Source organism: Fukomys damarensis, unplaced genomic scaffold (genome assembly GCF_012274545.1).
Source record: "Fukomys damarensis isolate Sample0158 unplaced genomic scaffold, DMR_v1.0_HiC HiC_scaffold_25, whole genome shotgun sequence".
NCBI lineage: Eukaryota > Metazoa > Chordata > Mammalia > Rodentia > Bathyergidae > Fukomys > Fukomys damarensis.
In genome coordinates this window covers 26,855,595-26,875,782 of record NW_022900937.1, presented here as the reverse complement: position 1 = coordinate 26,875,782, position 20,188 = coordinate 26,855,595, and the positions used below count along the sequence as shown (strand labels likewise).

Genomic DNA, 20,188 nt, shown 5'->3' with positions numbered 1-20,188 from the left:
ACACAAGCTCTCTCTAGGGGTGCTCAGGACAAAGGAGAGAGGGATTTCCAAGACCGATAGGGAAAGATCTGGACCAGCAGGGGCAACTGAGGATCCACAAAGGAAGCTGGGCAATGAGGGTCTTTCTGTCAATGTCTGGGGTTTCCTCTCTGCCTTATCATTGAATAAAGTGAGGTGACCCCACAATCCATCCATTGCAAGTCACTTGGAAGGAGCCAAGCTCCAAGGTGTGTGTTTTTGATTTGTGTTCAGTTAGAAAGCATATACATTTACTTCTGTACTCCTTCACCTTCATATTCATGTAAGTGTAACATAATCTCAACTTGCACAAACTAGAAAGAACACTGAAATTTAAGAACTTGTATGTTTTGCAATCCATCATTATAATAGAAAATTAATCTGCTAATTTTGTCACTATGAAAGCGCATTATCTGTTGCTGGAATAAATGTTTCAGTTAAGGAATGTGTGGACTAAAGGAAGAATTTATGGAAAACTGTTGGAGAATTTATGGATCTGTTTCCATCCCTACATGACCATGGAAATGATTATGTCTTTATGTAACAAAATGTATGTTTGGGTTAAAATGTATCTCATTATGTCATCATTAAAATTATTGTATATAAAAAAGATAATTTTGTATGAAAATATTAATACAGAGAAAGGTATTAAAACAGGTTCTATCAGGCTCAAATATCGGCTTGAAGAATCCTGGTTGTCTATTTATTTAGGGAATCATTAGAATGCTGAAAAATGTCATGTTCTCTCCTTAGAGGAAGAGGTCTGGGAGACATAACTAAGCTTGCTAACTTTGTCTCAGAATTGCTTACATAGCAGGTAGGTACTGTGAAATGCATACAAGCCAGTAATACATGAGATGTTCTTATCACATTTGAATTCAAAGTCTATTTATTTTTTTTTCTTTTATTGAGTTTACTGGTACATTTTAGGTATACAGTACAATTACATTCATTATTGGGATCTTGTACCTTTACATGACAGGTCTTGGTTCTCATTTTACCCCTTGTCCCTGTCCTCCCTTCACCCCCTCCTCCCCTCCCCATTTACAAACACTTTATTTCCATTTTTCATTTTGTCATATTTTTTCTTTTCCCTTATTACCTTTCCCCTACCCTTCCCATTTTCCCTACACTTTTAGCCCTTTTCTTCCTATTTCACATGGTCAAAGTCTATTTATTATGCTCCCTGTGTTAAGTGTACATCTGCAAAACTTAGGAAACAACAAAACCCATTTATTGTATAAATCCATATATAAACTTGAAAAAACTAATGAGGTTAAGTGTCCATCACAACTCATGCACCAAGTAAGAGATCATATATTCCTTACTATGAATGTTGCATAATATCTCCTGGAACATTCTCATGTGCTTTGTACCCATCTGTAGCTGAGGTTTCCGCAGCAAAGCTATCTACATAGTAGAAGCCATGCAAATAGAGCCACCCTCTGCTGATGAAAAAGAGGTCACCCTGACTCTGCAGCTCTGCAGAGGAGGAGCCCAGCCCAGGTTTCCCAGCTGCCCCTACTCAGTGATCAGGATTGAGCACAGACAGCTCACCATGGAGGTTATGCTTAGCTGGGTTTTCCTTGTTGCTGTACTAAAAGGTAATTGTTGGTGAACAAGAGATAACTGAGGTTGTGAATGGATACGAGTGGGATAAACAGTGGACAAGTATGACAGTTTCCTGAGCAGGATGTCTATGTTTGCAGGTGCCCAGGCTGAGGTGCCGCTGGTGGAGTCCGGGGGAGACTTGGTGCAGCCTGGAGAGTCCCTGAAACTCTCCTGTGAAGCCTCAGGATTCACCTTCAGTAGCTACTGGATGAGCTGGATCTGCCAGGCTCCAGGAAAGGGGCTGGAGTGGGTTGGAAACATTAACACAAATGGTGGTAGTGCATACTACCCAGATTCCGTGAAGGGCCGATTCACCATCTCCAGAAACAATGCCAAGAACACTCTGCATCTGCAAATGAACAGCCTGAGAACTAAGGACATGGCCATGTATTACTGTGCAAGAGACACAGTGAGGGGACCTCAGTGTGACCCCAGACACAAACCTCCCTGCAGGGGCATTCAGAGCCAGTAGGGGGCGTTGGGGATACAGAGAGAACCAAGATGTTTTCTTGTTAGGATCTGAGTCTTCTTTTCAACATAATACTCCCAGACACTCTGATTAGTCTCATTAGTCACAATTGTTTAAATAGGAGAACACATTCTCAACTGTGCAAAACACAATTTAACACGAGCAAAAACAATTCTTCTGTGGTCATCAGGAACAGATCCTAAGGAGTCTCAGGGAACCTGATGAAAGTCCGGTAGGAATTTGGAATCCACAATGAGAAGCTGTCAGTCTGAGCCCAGACACAAACCTCACTCCTCGGTGATCAGGACCAGCAGTCCGTGCTCAGCCAATCAGGGGATGCTAAGTCCCTCCAAAGGGAGCTGAGGACCACAGCACTCAGCACGATCAGGATGCCCAGGAGCCAGACCTTTCAGGGGCCCAAAACAGAAGCGGGGCCCTGGGGAGACTTCACCTGTGTTCTCCTTGTTAGGGACCTGATGCTTCCATCACAGGCAGCATTTTCCTCGTTCTTCTTTCCTATTAAAATGAACTCATGCTCTCATCTTTAGTTTCCCTCCCCACAAGGCCACAATGGTCTGGAAAAGTTAAACCTAATTTTCTGCAGGAATAAGCCCATATAAGGCAACTTGGCCTGCGATAGGTTAAAAGTAGCCCACTCCTCATAAATAAGCAATAGCCCAGTCCAAAAACAATAAAAGGACCTTCCTTTCTTTGTTCCTCTCTCTCCTCTCCCCTCTTTCCCTGGCCTGCCTTCCCAAATAGTCTCCTGTTGGACCTCTTGGTGTGTGGCCTAGTTGTTGAGCATCACTGTGCTTCTTCATTGGTGTCAGAAGTGGGATTTGGGATTGCTGGTGCCCTGGCTTAGTATCAGAGGCCTGAAACCCAAAACCCATTGACACTCCAACTGGCCCAACTGAAGTCCATGACCATCTTCCCTGATGACACCCCTGCAAACACCAGCACAGTTGATCCCATTGCCCCCAGACTTTTGGGTAAGTGCCCTCATAATGGTCTGGGGTGTGGAGAGCTCAGATTCAGGTGGCCAGGAAAGAGAATTCCATCCAGGACATGGGTTGGGTACCAGGCCTCACATCTGCCATTCATTGTGAGTCTCTGGGAGGCTTACTGGGACAAGTCCAGGACTTGCCTACTCTGCCCTCCAACTCTCTAAGGACACCTCGAGAGGTGGTACGACCCTCCTCCTCCAGACCCCCTCCTCATGTTAGAAATGTCTCCATCTGGAGTCTGGGTCTCCTATTTCTAGTTTTGGAATCTAGAAACCAAACCAGTGATTTCCAAATCTCAAGAGACATCTTGGAACTCGGATTTCACCTCACTGTCTCATTCCTGGTCACTATGGGCTCTGGGTCTTCCATACCCGTGGACTCTCCCTTGGGGTGCTTACTCTGAAATCTGGGGGCTTAAACCTAAAACCTAAATGGCTAATACAGCTATCCGCTCAAATTTGGCCTCAATATCAGTTATACAACCAAAACGTGTGGCCGCCTAATGGTTCACTTAAACCTGGTCTGATTCAGGACCTTTATAACTTCTGTGAGAGTCAAGGAAAATGGTCGGAGATTCCATATGTTCCGGGCTTTCCTTATCTCCGCAGCCAGCCCTCTCTTTGCTCTCTGACTCAAAAACAGCCTCCCCTCCCCAAATTTATGGTGGCTCAGGATATCTCTGCTTCCACTTCTCTTTGTTTCAACTCTTCAGACCAGATCGATCCAGGTGTTGATCCTCCTCCTGTGAGGACCAATTTTCCAGGTCATGGTGGGCTTCAAACCCCTTCCCCAGAATAGAGTAAATATAAAAGTTCCTTTGTGAAAAATTCCATTCTATATAATAGTTTCCATTCTATGTGACAGTTTCTCTGTGCTGTGACAATTGCAATTCCTCTTTTAGGGCATCTCCACCCCTCCCAGCACCCCATGATAATTTTGCAAATGTAAGCATTAGGTCATATTCCAATGTGCCCTCCCGATGCCCCTTGATGATAAGGGAAAACTAAAAATAGTAACAGAAAAATCCTATATAAACTTGGTTCAAAGTTGGATCTGGGCTCTCAGTCTGAAGCCGCTGTGACAGTGACACCTGAGAGTCCAGGCTCGAGCTTGCAATAAACTCCTCTTGCAGTTGCATCGGATATGACTCCTTGGTGGTCTTTGAGGACTTCGCGACTTGGGCACAACACTCCTTATCTCAGAAACCAGGAAGAGACAACCCCCACCCCTCAACCTCCTCCTCTGGCCTCCTTCTTTCCTCCCACTTACCCCCTTGTCTCTACCTCACCTCCCTCTTCTCCACCTTCTGTGCTGACTCCTCCTCTCATCCATTCCAAATCTCATAAACTCCCCGACCCAGAACCTCCCCAAACCGGCCATACAATGGTGCCCCTATGCGAGGATGCCAGAGTAGAGGAAATCGTTCAAGTCCACACCCCTTTTATAATGACGGAACGAGCCCTCATCCAGGCTAGATTTAGATCCTTCACGACTAATCCTGCAAATTTCATCAAACAATTTCAGCTTTTAACCCAGTCTTATCAAATCGCCCTTTATCTTTAACTGAGACTTTGACAACTTGGAGCCTTGTGTGCTCTGTTTTGGGGCCTGAACAACCCAGCCTAGGGGCTTCAAGCTTCTGCTCCATGGCAATCAGCTGCTGGTAAAAACTAGTTTTGGTTCTAAAACAACTGCTTGCCAAATCGGCTGTTTTTCACACAATAAACTTCCCTCTCTCAGAAAATGTGACATCATTGCAAAAACATCCCAGGGCTTCCGTTGTAGAGGAGGTCCAGCCGCCTCCTGCTCCACTTGAGTTGCTAAGATGGCAGGTGTGGAGGAGGTAGGGGCAAAAACAGAATGGTTTAGCTTTACTGCACTGGAGGGTGCAGATGGGAAAACAGGGTCGGACTCAGAAAAAATGGAACAGGGCTTGCACTCAGATTAGAAAGAACTAAAATGAGAAAATAAGTCTTTGATGGATTAAAACTCTAAAAAACATACAACAAAATGGAGAAAAAAACAAAACAAAACAAAACAAAACAAAAAAAACCACCGCAAGCCAGACAAACTGCAAACTGCTCTCGAGATTTTACAAGGAAAATCAAGTTTGGAATTTTAACTACTTAATAAATGTATCTTTGTTTTAATTTGAATTAAGTTTAATTGGTGTGCTTAAAACCCTTCTTGTTCATTACAAATTCTTAGGGTTAACTTGCTCTTTTCTGTACTTTGTTGATAAAAAAAAAAACTCAAGGTTAATACTGTTCTATTGGCAGCCTGTCAGACTTTAAGATGTAACAATCTGAAAATAGAAAAAAGGACAAATAATTCGTTAATTTCTACAACCTGATTTTATAAGTTATAATCTTTAATATGAACTCTTAGGTCTGGATAGACTCCTGTTAATGGTAACAAGGACAGCTGCTCAAAAAATATCAGTTAACTTACCATAATCTCTTTGTCATCCTCACCAATGCCATAACCCCTGAGGCCTGCAAAAGAGTGCTGGACCAGGCCCGCACCCATGCTGATCAAGAACCACCTCCAAGTAGGTGCCACTGCCATTCTACAGCATGACCCAGATTGGGATCACAACTCTGAGGCAGGTATCGAGGCCTGGGACAGGTACACTGATAGCTTGCTGTCATCTGACCATGTGTTCTCAGATATGACTGTCCATGGGGACAATCCTACTCAGGGGCTGGTGTGAATAGAGACATTGTATCATGTCCACTTCGCTATTCCTTTTTGTAGATGGAGACACTGGAGAGGAAATTGGTGGGAATCTTCCTTAGAGCCATATCTAATTAAGATGAGCCAGTACATTCTCTCTGTGTCTCCAGGCATGTGGGGGCCAAGGAAGAGTCTGAACTACCACCAAGAATGCTACCACAAAAAGACTTTTCAAAAATTGAAATGACAGTCACAGCATGATGGCCTGATACAAGAGGGAATCCTCAACATTTTATTTACATGGCCAAAATCTGCAGCACCAACCCATCAAAGTCATAGGAACAGAAAACACTTGGCCAGGACTGAATCCCAGACCACCATTTCCAGGCTCAGCATCTCCCACAACCCAGAATCAGGTCTCAGAAATGCATAACAGTCACCCTGGCTCAGCCTTTTATACCGCCCAGACACACATGCAAATCACACTGGGCACCGACAGAAGAAATCCCCCATCCCAGGCTGGGTCAGTGTGGAGGTCTCCATCCCACAGGCACCATGCAGACTCTGTGGACCATTCTGTGCCTGATGACTGACTGCTCCTCTGGGTGAGGGTCCGGGGTCTCTAGTTGTTCACAGGGGCCTCGCAGTGGGATGGGAAAGACTCACCATGACTCCCCTTGTCCTCAGGTGTCCTGGCTGATCTGACACTTCAGGAGTCAGGACCTGGCCTGGTGAAGCCCTCGCAGACCCTGTCCCTCACCTGCACAGTCAGAGGGGCTTCCATAGCTAGCTATGCCTGGAGCTGGATGCGGAAGCCTCCTGGAAAAGCTCTACAGTGGATGGGGCACTGGGCAGGGACCACAAAGTATGACCCTGCTTTCCAGGGCCGCATCTCCATCACTGTTGATAGAGCCAAGAGCCAGTTCTCCCTGCAGCTGAACTCCGTGACCACAGAGGACACCGCTGTATATTACTGTGCAAGACGCACAGTGAGAGGACATCAGCATGAGCCCAGAAATGAACCTCCCTGCAAGGTGCTCCAGACCAGCAGGGGGCAGCAATGCCCACCAAGTTTAAAATTCAACCTCGGGGACCAATGCAGAGAGGGAGTGTAGATCACTTTTTCAGAGACTGGGGTTACAGCCACTACCCATCAAGCCATTTCTACTGTGCCATCGACATTCCCCAAATCTGCCAGTTAGGTATTAGCAAGGAACACAACTTACCTTTTGCTACTCTTGATCCTTAGATGTCCCCTGTTTTGGGGGAAGGTATGAAACATTTCCTGTCACCTACTTTCCAGTTCTGCTCTAAACTCATCCATACAACTCAGCGCTCTGTGTCTGCATTTGATATCTAATCTGGGCCCCATGTTTGCACATCTGAAAATTTGTCCCTGCCACTAAACATCTTGCACTACCTTGTTCTCTTCCTGCCCATTTGCAGTAAAGGTACCCCCATCTCTCAGTGAGGCCTTTGGAATCTTCTGTGACATCTCTTTCGTTCTCACTTCCACACATATGGTAGGAGAGCAGCACTGTGTTCCAAGTCAGAGACACACTCAAGGCAACAGCTTCTACTGGTCTAAAGGCACACTATTGGCAGAGCTGATTCCTCTTGAAAGCTACATACAGATATGATTTTCAGGCCTTTTCCAGATTCTACAGTCTGCCTCTCCTCCTTAGCTTATGACCCCCTGCTCCATTTTCAACCCCGTCTCTGTAATCAATACTGCCATCAACACATCATCTTTGCTCTGACTCTGACTCCTTTTTCCCACCTCTAAGGACAGAGGGCGTTATATTGGTTCTAGCCAGAAAATGCGGGATCACATCTTCCCCTGTCAAGGTCTTTGATTTAACCATTCAGAAAGTTCCTGTTGCCATGATCAGGTCACAGACACAGGTCCTAGGGATGTAGGTGTGTACTCTTGGGATCCTGACTCAGCTGGCTTAGGTTCTGTCTTCTACCCAGCTCCACTCCACTCCAGGCATCGCAGTGTCCTACAGGCAATGGACATTGTTTAGCTGCAACCTTAGCAAAATATGAGCATATGACTTGCTTGTTGCTTGTTTTTCAATCTTTTCTTGTCTTCTTTTTTTTTTTAATTTTTGCTACCATTGGAAAGTGAGTGATTTGATGGCATTAATTACACTGTATTTTCTTCCTAGAGACCTTGAAAAATATGTCGCATATATTTTAATTTTCTACCATTGGAAAGTGAGTGATTTGATGGCATTAATTACACTGTATTTTCTTCCTAGAGACCTTGAAAAATATGTCGCATATTTATTACCTCCTGGATCTCAAGTGCACTGTGATTTCTTCACTACCAGCTTGCATCAGTGCCTACATTATAATGCACACTTTCATTTTGCACACATCAGAAAGTTATACTTTATTAAAGTCTGTTCTTCAATTGCGATTTTTTCCTAGCTGTTCACTCTTGATATATTTTACAGTGTTAGAAAATTCAGAAAGACACTTTGTGCATACCCTGTGCAGGTTTATCTCTTATTCTGGTATTCAGATGACCTACAAAGCCTCTAACCCTTTGCTAATCATGCGGTTTCTCTTTACAAGCCATCTTTGTGTGCTCAGTGGTACTCAGTGAGCTTCATAGGGTTGGCGCCTTACTTCTCAAGTCTAGAGTCACTGCGCTTCTCATGGCACCCCTCACTTGTAATATCTTTGCTTGGCATTGCTGCTCTGCGTGGTGGGTAAAACTCTTGGCCTATTTTGTGGGCAGCAGCGTTTCATACCTAGGCCTGTATGTCGCGAGTGTCTACCATCTTGTTTCATGTCTGAAACAAATTTAGAACCTCTGAAATTGTGAGCATCTAAGTTAGCAGAGGAGTTAACAAGTTAAATTGAGCTACTGCACTTTGTAGACATAATTCAAGATATCCTGTTGTGTACAACCATAAAATTGTATTTGAAAATTAAGAATTAAATTAACTTTCAAAAGAGCACATCTGCCTAGGTGGAAACCGCAGCTCCATTCCCACATCCACATAGCTGAGTGCGATAATCCTCTCATGAGGAGGCTCTCAAGGCCAAACCTCCTCCCAGAGGTCCCACTTGCAAGTACCACTAACTGAGAACTACATTTCCAGCATATAAAATCTGTCGAACAACTCAAACCATGTCAATCAATGACAAGAACTTCTAGTAGATAGAACCTGACATTTGTGAATTAATAAACTGACTAAAGATGTGTAGAGAAACTGGATAGCAGATGACTGAGACAGAGACACAGAGGAAACTGAATATTACCTCTGCAGAAGATGACTGAGAAAGGAAAGTCTTTAGAGGCATAAATTGGGCAGCACCTTGTAGAGTCCATTGTTGATTTGCTTCTCCATTTTTTCTGAAATAAGTGCAGTGGAGAAGCATCAAATTATTTAGAATTTGTCACAGTAATTGTAACAGACAGTCATTCAGAGGGCAAATGAGAAATGCAGACAATAGTGTTTTCTTCCTAATTCTATCCTCAGTTCCCCAAAATGTGACAGCTTTTCCTGACTTGGGAAATTTCACCATCTGTTCTTATCTTTCCCCCAGACCTTCTAGATGCAGCTGCCTGTTTCTCTCCCAGCAGCTCTGACCTCATCATAAAGGCATTCTTGACTTCTGTATCAATGAAGGCAGCCCCCACTATTCTATAGTTGACACACGGTTTCCTCCTTCAGGAATCATAACAAGTAGATTAAATTTCTTTCTGTCTTCTCCCCACCAATGTTAAGGTTGGTAAGGAATCCAGATTGTTGGGGCTTGATCTGGAAAAGCTTATCTTGCTACATTGTTCCTGCGTTCCGTCTGTTTCCTGTTGGCCAGGACGTGAGCCACTTTTGTAGACCTAGCCCTAGTACCATGTACTTCATGCCTTGGAATCAGATAACTATAAACGACATCTTCTAAAAACAAAGGAAAAAATATACCTGCCCTCCTTTAAATTGCTAGTGTTGGATACTGTTTCTCAGCAATATGAATTTATTAAAATTGAGACAGGTACTCATTAAGCCATCATTTTCCCAAGGTGGGCTCAACCTTTTGATCCTCTCCTCAGCCCCCAAAACTGTTGGGCTTACAGGTGTTTGCCATACAAACCGGCTCCATGGAAAATAATCGAGAATTCCTTAGAGCATTTTTTCTCCTTGTTGACCCATATGATCAGGATTGTGAGACGGTCCCTCTCTTCTGTGGCCTGAAATGTGTACAAACAGGAGACTGAGTGTGGATGAAACAGCTTCTGGGCATCCTTCACCTCTCACATTTAGAGGACAGCAAATTGTTTAATCATGAAAGCGCGCCATTTTCCATTTTGTTAATTGAAATGAAATCATTTACTAGAAAGAAATTTCTTATATTCAACTGAATGATGTTACTTGTGACATAAATTCAGTTGGTAAATTGGTCAAATTTAGGCCAGCATCACGCTTTCTGAGGCCCTCACACAGAAAGGGAGCCGAGGACAAGGGACCTCTATTACAGCTGAGCCTCTCTGAGGCAGTGGTGGAAGCAAGAAGGGTAACTGGTCATGACCTTGAGTGGCCTGCTTTGCCTCTCCTCTGCCTCTCACAGTCTCCTCTGTGGTTCTGAGAGACTGAGCACGTGGTATAACCTCATCTCACCGATCTAATTCGTGGTTCCTACTCTGGCTGCAGAGATCACTATGTGCAACAAGACTTTATAACAGAAACATAGATGCACAACTGCACCATAAGGTAGAAAATGATCATAGCTTATAGAGTCAGGAAAAAATGACCAAATTTCACACAGCTGTTGAGATCAGGATAGACACACTTTGGAGCTACATATCTGTCCCCAAAATGTGCACAATTTCCTGTTATGATAAGAACATCTTGTGCTGGAGGAAGTCTCTAGGACAGGCACAGATGGCTCCTCCAGTGCAGTAGGAGAGCGAAGCTGGGAGGGAACTTGCCATCAGACAGCTGTGCCCCTGAGTCCACCCCAGTGATCCAAAGCCCTGACTGTATCATAAGAGGAGCAGAGGGAAGTCAGACATGGAGCCCTCTGCACCTTAGTGCTGACTGGTCCCAAGGATAAGGTGGGTCATCCAAGACCAAGACCATACTGTATCTACAAATTATCAGTCTGAAAACCGAAGACAGGTCCAGGTATTAATGTGCAACAGAAACAGGGAGGAGACGTTAATGCAGGCCGGATACAAACGTCCCTTCAGGGCGCTCAGGACCAGCAGAGGGCGCTGAGGATCCACTGAGCAACAGGAAAGGTCCCAGGAACAGGAGTAGAGAAGACAGCTGCGGAGTGAGGGCTTCCTGTCGGCCTCTATGGTTTACTCTCTGTTTTAACATCATATGCCTTGAGGAGACTGCAGCACAAACGCTGCAGATGACTTACGAAGTAACCAAGTTCCAAAGGAAGATTCTCTGCTAAATTTAATTGCACAAGTATATATTTACATAATTACTTTCTCCAACTCCTACCCATGAATTTTACTAGATAACTAAATATGACTTGCATGCACTTCAAAGGACCTTTAAAATTTTGTGAGTTTAGATTCGTTTTCAATGCAAAACCATCGTCATCTAAAAATAAATCTGATAATTTCATCCCCATGACAAGCAGTTGTCTGGCAGAAATAAGTGCTTCAGATTAGGGAATTAAATCCACCACATCCCTCTCCACAGGGTCTGAGTACACACAGCTCTCTTAGGTAGCCATTTCAGGAGGCCTTGTCCCAGGATCAGCACCAGCACCATGTGGACCACTGTGTTCAGGGGAGCAGGACACAGAGACAGCCTGACTGGACTCAGGGCAAGGTCAAAGGCCCCAGTGAACTCTTTCTGTTCAGGATTTCTGAAGAGGGTAGGGACTGCACTTTATTTATGGAAGTTCAAAATAGGGGTTTGTAACATTCTATCTTTTGGGCATATCTTCTTCCTCCTCATCCTCCTACTAATTCCTCAATCCCCTCTCTCATGTTTCAATCGATATATCAGTAAAGTAATACGGAATATTTAAGATGAAATATTACTGTTTCAGAATAATCCTTCACATAATTTCACAGATTCACATAATTTTGCCGTTATATATATTCTTTATTTCATCTCAGTTAATTCTGTATTGATCAGTCAAATTTATATTTCTAAACTTTCCTTAATACTCAAACATACCTCTATACTTAATAATGTCATTAATCTGTTTAGGGCTTTCTATGAAGTAAGTGTAGAGTGAACACAAGAACATCATTTGCATACTCAGCCATCACATATTTATACTTCTTGAGGGCAGAGCTGAGGATAGGAGAATTCTTTTTTTTTATTTTGTACTTAGAATCTAACTCATCCTAGGAATCAGATGCATTTCTACCTTCTCGGTCAGCTCTGAACCACACCTGGTTCACAATCACAACTGATGTGTCCTGTATTTAAAATGATGCCTCTGTTATTTCTAGCTCAGGATGAGCCCATTTTCCAGAATATCCATCACTCGACTTGAAGCCAGATCTTCACTTAGGCCTCCTTTAATCCAACTTCCTCAAGATCTCTGAAATCTAAATCTTTTCATGATTTTGCTTCCATTTCTTTTTTCTGAGTCTTTGTGTATTCAATCATGATCATCTAAATGTCATTTTCCAATTAGTGATCTTAGGACCTGAACTCAAGAAAGAGTACATATTTGGCCACTGAAGGCACTTCTGGATTTGACTGAAACCTGTAAATACAAAGAAAATTATTACCCATATATGCAAAGCTACAAAATTCTTGAAAAAATAAACATCTTTATTTTTTCATGGGTTCATGAAAGAAATGAAATTGCAGGTTGAACAACACAAAGAAACCTAGAGAGGGCCGGGGGTTTAGCTCAGTGGTGCTGCCATCTGACTCGCATGCGCAAGGACCTGAGTTCGATCCCGGGTACAAAAAAAGAAACAACCTGGAGAGACAAGAATGCCCATAATCACAAATGAGCCCTTGTTTCTGGCTCAAAAGGAGTTCAGGAAACACAATAGAGGGCACACTGGAGGAGATATGATGGGTGGCTGGAGGACCAAAGAGGACTAAGTTGACAATGAGCGCTCCTGGGGGCAAACATCACATGTGTTACCTACAGAAGCCTGAGCGTCTCAAGTTGAAAATCCAAGCAGATCCCTTGGGGCTCTGAGAGGGTAGAGAGAAAACTGACCACTGAGAAACGGACCCAGAGCATTTTCCAGTCTGACTCAGAGAAGGACTTTTCCACAACCATATTCTTCTTGGAGAAAAAGAATTCCCCTACATACAAAACAAACACCCATCATTCTAGTATGGAATCAAAAATAGTGTATAGGAAAAATAATTTAAAGGAAACGCACTGTGCCCCAGAAATGAACATATGTTAGTAGAGCAGCAAACAGCTGATCACCCTTGTGAAGGTCACCAGGACAGGAAATCACAGAGAATTCATCATGATAACACAGAATTCCCCATGGTCATACACACCAGCATGATGAAAATGGATTAGATCTGCAGAAGCTGCAGGACCCGTGTCCATCTGAGATGAGAACTTGGTGAAGCCAAAGAGCAGACAGCAAAGCAGACAGAGGGGAGGACAGGAGAGTCCTGTTCAGTCTCTGTCTCCACAAACTATCACAACTTTTCACAAACCACAGGGCCTCAGGCTCATTGCTTCCTCTTCCCTCAGTGTCCTTTGCAAGTTTCTGTCTCCTCTTGGGATTTGTGGGACATTCAGGTGTGTCCCTGGGTTTCACCTAGACTCACAGCCCCAGGATGACGCAAGATACACTCCTTCACGGAACTGAAAATGTATCTGGGGAACTCGGTGTCCATGTCTGCTGTGGAATCTGATGGCATGAGAAGTAGGAAGCAGCAGGGCAAAGCCACCAGAAGAGCACTCTGATCTTACTGTTGACAAGGTCTCCTACAGAAGCTGGGTGCTCTGCATGGAGCTGAAGCAGCTCACCAGGCAGCACCTGACCTAAACAGGTTTCCCTGACCCTACATCAACGAGGTCAGTGGGCAATAGTGCTGCCTCCCTATTTGTTTTCTCCAGGATCTCCATTTTACACATGGGGCTTCAGGAGACCCCAAGGGACACATAGCCTCCTGTGACTCTCCTCAGCTGGAGGCCCAGGCTGGTGGTGTCTGAAGAATGTCTGAAGTGGTAAGAGACACATTTCCTCACACAGGATAAAGATAAGTGCTTAGAGAATACGTGGAAATGAATACCAGGTGCAACCCAGGTATAGGGCCTCCCACCACCTCTTGTGGAAAGCACTGGAGGTCATTTGAAAAGTTCCGAGCTTCAAATTTTGGAGCCATGATAACTGACATGAGGAGTGGGCACTTCTATGGAGCCAACCTGCCCAGCTAATCAGGGACAGGATCCCAAAGGTGCAGTCACTGGGAGTTCCGAGACAAGATCATAAAAATGGGTTCCCAACTTCTCTGAAATAATGAAATCAGCACCAATTCTTAGGCAAAATTTTGGAATCTGAGTTATCAAGATTCACACTCAAGTCCCATCCTTGGTGGGATCAGGAACTCAGTCTTGGACCGCACATCAGAGTGCTGGTCTGAGGACCAAGGGTCTCCCTGTGGAGCAGATGGGATACCATTAACCCAAACAGGTGCTGGAGAAACCATCCTAGGGGGCCTAGCTGATATCAGAGTTATCCACGTGTCGTTGTGAGGACTCATGTGAGAAGGACAGTGTCCCTCTCTCAGAGGCAACTATGACCTCCTCTGGTGATACCTGATAGAAGCAGGCAGGGGTCAGTGCACCATCTTAGAATCAGAGCACTGATTTCCAAGAAGAGGTTCAGGTGTTTTACGGAACATTTAATGGTGGGTTCATAGAGCAAAGCCTTCTGGCGGTGCCTCTACTCTCAGTGAAGGTCTGTATTCATAGGACTTATGGAAGTGGTAAGAGACACATTTCCTCAAACAGGATAAAGACGTGGACCCCAGCACACACTGCTGCGTGGTTCATGTGCAACACTTCCTCCTCAGGCTGGATCAGGTATAGAGCTAAGAAATTTCATACCTCATGAATATGCAAATAATGCAAGTGTGCTGAGATAAATATGGATATGTCTGTGCCCCAGAGCATTCCACAGCCATCACCCTCTCCTGCAGAATCCCCCAGAGCTCAGCTCTTCACTATGGACTGGACCTGGAGAATCATTACTTGGTGGCAGTTGTGAAAAGTAAGGGGTTCACCAGGCCTAGGGCTGAGGAAAGCACCAAAGCTTATCTGTGGTCACTGCCTCCAGCCCGTTTTCTCTCCACAGGTGCCCATGGCCAGGTGCAGCTGGAGCAGTCTGGGGCTGAGGTGAGGAGGCCTGGGGACTCAGTGAAGATCTCCTGCAAGGCTTCTGGCTACAGACTTATAAATTACTTCATGAACTGGGTGCAAAAGGTCCCAGGACAGGGGCTGGAGTGGATTGGATCACACAGCTCTTACACTGGTAAAACAAACTATGCTCAGAGATTTCGAGGTAGAGTCAGCCTCACTGCAGACACCTCCTCCAGCACAGCCTACATGGAGCTGAGCGGTCTTAGATCTGAAGACACAGCCATGTATTACTGTGCAAGACACAGTGTGGTGACCACATCCTGAGTCTGTCAGAAACCCTGAGGGAGGAACAGCTGCCTTAGGGTTGAGAGCACAGGGATGATGGAGCTGAAGACTCGAGTGAAGTAATTAAGGACAGGAATTATACAAATGGGTCCACATTCTAATTTTATATGGAAATGTCCATACCGCGGTCACCCTATACACCAAATACAGTAAGGAGAGAAATCTTGCAACTAATAAGGTTGTCACAAGAATGCCAGAAAGGTATGTGTACAGGCATATATTTCAAATCGACTGGAGAAATAACTAGAAACAAAGTTCTTCTACCTTATGACAATGTTCTGTTTAATTTGTAAAGAGAGGCAAGAATGTCTCCAGAATGCCTCAGCTGTTTCTGGTCAGCAGGATTTAGTTTTCGTGCAGCTTTATGTTCAATGAGATTTTTTCCTGTTTGTTTTAGACGTCTTATGATTGTTTTTCATATTTTGTTTGATTTTTATGTAATTCTGTACGATGGTAAAAGACTCAGGCCCAATTTCATTCCTCTGCAAGTAGATATCCAGTTATGCAAGACGAGTTGTTGAACCAGCTTTATGTTCAATGAGATTTTTTTCCTGTTTGTTTTAGATGTCTTATGATTGTTTTTCACATTTTGTTTGATTTTTATGTAATTCTGTACGATGGTAAGACTCAGGCCCAATTTCATTCCTCTGCAAGTAGATATCCAGTTATGCAAGACGAGTTGTTGAAGGGACTCCTCTTTCTCCGTTTACCTTCCTGGACTTCCTGTTGAAGTTAGTCCACCTATGTGTGTGAGATTCTTGCCCCTGGCTCCTCCTTTCATGCTTGCTTCCTGGAGGCTGTGGGTTGAGCGGCTTTGCTCCACTGCACCTTCCCAGCAGCACCTTGGAACCCACTGAACCTGGACCGGATGCATTGAAACTGTGAACCAAAATAAGCTGCCCCTCCTTCAAGTTGTGGGAGTGGGGTGTTTTGTCCCAGCACAGGGAAAGTGCTAACACCATAAGCAAAGATTAGCAAAGCTCTCAGAGCAAAACTGAGATGGACCTGAGGATGGAAATTTTCTGCATGGAGACTTCAGATTCAGCTTTGGCCCAAACCTGACCCTGCACAAGTCAAATCTCAGAAGTGCCTCCCTGAGAGCCCTTTTAGTCCGATTCATCCAGAGTAGTTCTGCTTGCTGGAGAGGTCGTGGTATAAGGCACAAAGCCAGTCAATTAGCTTTTGCTCTCATGTAATATATATTTGCAGTTAAGTTAGAGGTTCCAATGAATTCAATTATGGACAAAAAATTGTTCTGCTATCTATATAGTTTATTCAACTTCCACCTGTTTTCAATTATTTTTGAAATTTTCTGCTTGCAATGTAAATTTTTAACTGTGTTATGAAATGCATTTTGGTGAAATTATCATTTTAAAAATTTGTTTTCTCTCTCCTTTCCTCCTTCCTTCTTTCTGTTTTCCCCTTGTTCCACCTTGGCATTCCTGTGTTTTCTAGAATACTATTTTAAATTACACTCCCATCCACTTTCTAATATTTATTTTATTTTTTTCAATTTTTAAAATTTCTTTTCTTTCTTTCTTTTTTCTTTTCTTTTTTTTTTTTTTTTTTTTTTTTTTTTTGCTACTGGGGATTGAACTCGGACCTTGTGCTTGTGAAGCAGGCAGAGGAACCAATGAGTTAAATCCCTGGCCCCATAATATTTATTATTTTTGTGTTCTTCATAGAACTCAGTCTAAGATGCATGAGATGATACCTGCATATGGTATTTATTTCATTTTCTCTGATGATTACTAATATTGAGAGTATTTTTCAAATATCTGTTCTCCATTTTTATATTTCTCTTTTGATGACATGCTTTTTAAGATATTTTATTTTTACTTTTTATTACTTTTTATGCTATTTTGTTGTTTGAGCCCCTTATACATTCTCATAAAAACCCTTTGTAAGATTCAGAGTGATATTTTGTCCATTTTTATTGGATTACTTCTTTTATGTCATTGAGTGTTTTAGTCCTGTATATGCACTGACAGAAATCCCTTGCCTGATGTGTAAGTGTGAATGTCTTCTCCATTCATCACATTCGCTCCCATTTCTTGTAATTACTTCCTTTGCCATGAGGGAGAGCTCTTGATTGATGTAATCCTATATGTCTATTTACTCTTCTGTTTTCTGTATTTTGGGGGTTTTCTCAAAATAATATTCCAATGTATTTTCTGACTTGAGGTCAATCTTATGCAGTTCAGAGATGGTTGTACTCCGAACTAAACTGATGCCACACCAGCAAGTGCCATTGGAAGACCTGAGTGCCTGCGGCTGCCACCAGGACACCTCCTATAATCCCCACTCAGGATGTGGCAGATGAGCTGGTTCTGTGACCACTGAATGCACTCATGGGAAAGTGTTATATGCTCCACTCTCTGGACTTAGTGAAGACTTTGAATATTCTGGAAAAGTGTGTCCATCTGTGAAAGAATAGAAATAGATCCCAGCAGCAATACACAGATAGGTGATGATAAGTAGGCATGTGGAGAGAGAGATAGGTAAATGGATGAATGAGTGGATGGAGGTGTGGGTGAACAGATTCCGGTTCAGCCATTATGACAGTCAAAATGCCCCCTGATGTACCAGCTGCAAGCTCTTGGAAAGCTGGTCCCAAGGTTCAAAGGACTTAAAGCCAAAAAACTGTGTACAGAGTACAGTTGGCTGTGGGAATCTCATATCTAGGCATATTCATGGTAAGAGGAAATAATTTCTAGGTTTAACCAGGGGCAGAGGTACTACAAACTGCTTCCCTCCTCTATTTTTTAACTCTCTTCAAGGCCAAAACTGATTTGTTCATGCTTATCCACAGTATGGACTGGCTATATGTTGACTGAGTCAAAGAACACAAATGTTAATCCTTTCCAGAAACCCTCTCACAGAAGACTCAATGTTAAATATGCCCACCTGGACTTTTCTCCCAACCCTTACATGCTCTGTCCCATGCTAATCCATTTATTTGTAAGTAATGGGGCAAGGCAGATGCAGAAATTCCCTGATGTATTGTGTCTTCCTTTTCTCTATGAATCCAAAAGCAAAACATTCTTCCCAAAAAGAAAAAATAGACCCTGCCCTGGGCCCCTGATTTATACTCTCTGGACCTCTCTCTCTTGAAATGAAACTCAGTCTCAGCCTGAAAACCTAGCCCTGGCTGAGCATCCCCAGTGTCTTCTGAAAGGAGCTTTCATCAGAGCATGGAATTCCTGGGACTGCTCCTCTTCCCCTTGTCAGCTCCCTGCTGTGTCTCAGGGATTCAGGAGAGGGACCTGGGACTGGGAGTGTGGGTGTTTAGTGGATTGTGGTGCTCCTTATTCCCAGGTGTCCTGTCCCAAGCACAGTTGATATATGATTTTTCAGTGAAGCCTTTTACAGACCCTGTCTCTCACCTGTGTAGCTCTGGGTTCTCTTTTACCAGCTAGTTTGAGAGCTGAGTCAGGCAGACTCAGCAAATATGCAGCAGTGGACAGGTATAATATGGAGAAATCGGAGCATGAATTATATCACAACCCTTAAATACTGAGAATCGGCAAGGGCATGCTCAGGCGCAGAGTTTCATGAATACTGAGAAACCAGAGATCCAAGCAGGAATGTGTATTGCTGTGGGAGAGGAGAGGATTGGAAATGGGCCCCTTCGGGGGCACTGACAACAAGTAGAGGGTGCTCAAGACTGAGCAGGGTCCAGGGCAGGCCCCAGAAGCAGGTGCTGAGCAATGTGGGGAGCAGTTGCTTTTAGTATCTGTGGTTTCCTCTTCCTGAACCAGAACTCCTCTAGACACATGTTGCTGTATCTTATTCGATGAACTTTGTTTTTTTTCTCAATTTCTTGACATAATGCTATTTCTATTTACCATTTAAAATGTTTATGTATTTTTCCATCTTGTTTAATGATGGTACACATAATACTAAGCCTCTCATTTTTCAAGATAAATCTATGTCTTCAAGCTGGCTGACTAAGGAAAGAGGGGTAGGTAGATTTGCAAATCTTCCTTCATGCAGCAGGAAAGGGTCTGGAATGGATTGCGGTGATATGGCTCAGTGCAAACACAGATTACAGCCAAGCTCTCACATACTGAGTAAGCATCAGCAGGAACCTCCTAGAGTCATGTTTCCTGAGCACTGATCACCCTTATGCATTACTGTAAAATAGACACAGTGGGGTACCTCAATGTGAGTCTGGATACAAAGCTCCCTGCAGTGTGCTCATGAACACCAGGGATTGCTCAGGATGCACTGAGTTCTGAATCTGATCGAGGAGCAGAATTCTCCCTCTGGATCCTGCATTTCCCCAGCCCCTCCTCTCACGGTGGCCATCAGAGTGCAGGACGGAGAAGTGGAATCAGCTCAGGACAGAGCCCCAACTTCTTCTGTTCATAGTCACTGAACAGGTCAGAGGGAAGAGACATGCCAGAGGATGGAGAGGAGAAGTATGTCCATAGATGGGGAACTCCTCTCCCTCACTAACTCGTTTGTATCCTTCTTCTGTGTCATACTGTGCTGCACTGTGGATTTAAGTCTCAGACATTCTGTTATCCTGAGCGATGCATGAGAAACAAAGGGAGGCTCTAATCTTGGGTGTGATCAACAACGATCTGAGCATACTCCGCCTTTTGTCACTGCCAGGAGGAGGAATCATCTTCTGAACTCCAAGGTTATTACAGCCTTCATCACAGTAGCAAGACATGGGATCAACCCATAGCTCTCAGCAAACAGATGGAGAAATACATCACTGTGGAATAAAACTAAGCCTGAAAGCGTCATGCCTTTCATAACACTAGCT

At 43.8% G+C, this 20,188-nt stretch overlaps 1 pseudogene and 2 gene segments (V, D, J or C); all 3 read left to right on the top strand.

The window, feature by feature from the left end:
- The first annotated feature begins 1,519 nt into the window (after window positions 1-1,519).
- LOC104860625 lies at window positions 1,520-2,172 on the top strand. The segment is given in 2 exon segments: window positions 1,520-1,622; window positions 1,728-2,172. Coding segments are annotated over 2 exon segments (420 nt in total).
- Window positions 2,173-5,632: 3,460 nt separating this feature from the next.
- On the top strand, window positions 5,633-6,896 carry LOC109117950. The segment is given in 2 exon segments: window positions 5,633-5,714; window positions 6,469-6,896. Coding segments are annotated over 2 exon segments (510 nt in total).
- Window positions 6,897-14,932: 8,036 nt separating this feature from the next.
- Window positions 14,933-15,390, top strand: LOC109117951 (annotated as a pseudogene).
- The last annotated feature ends 4,798 nt before the right edge of the window (window positions 15,391-20,188 follow it).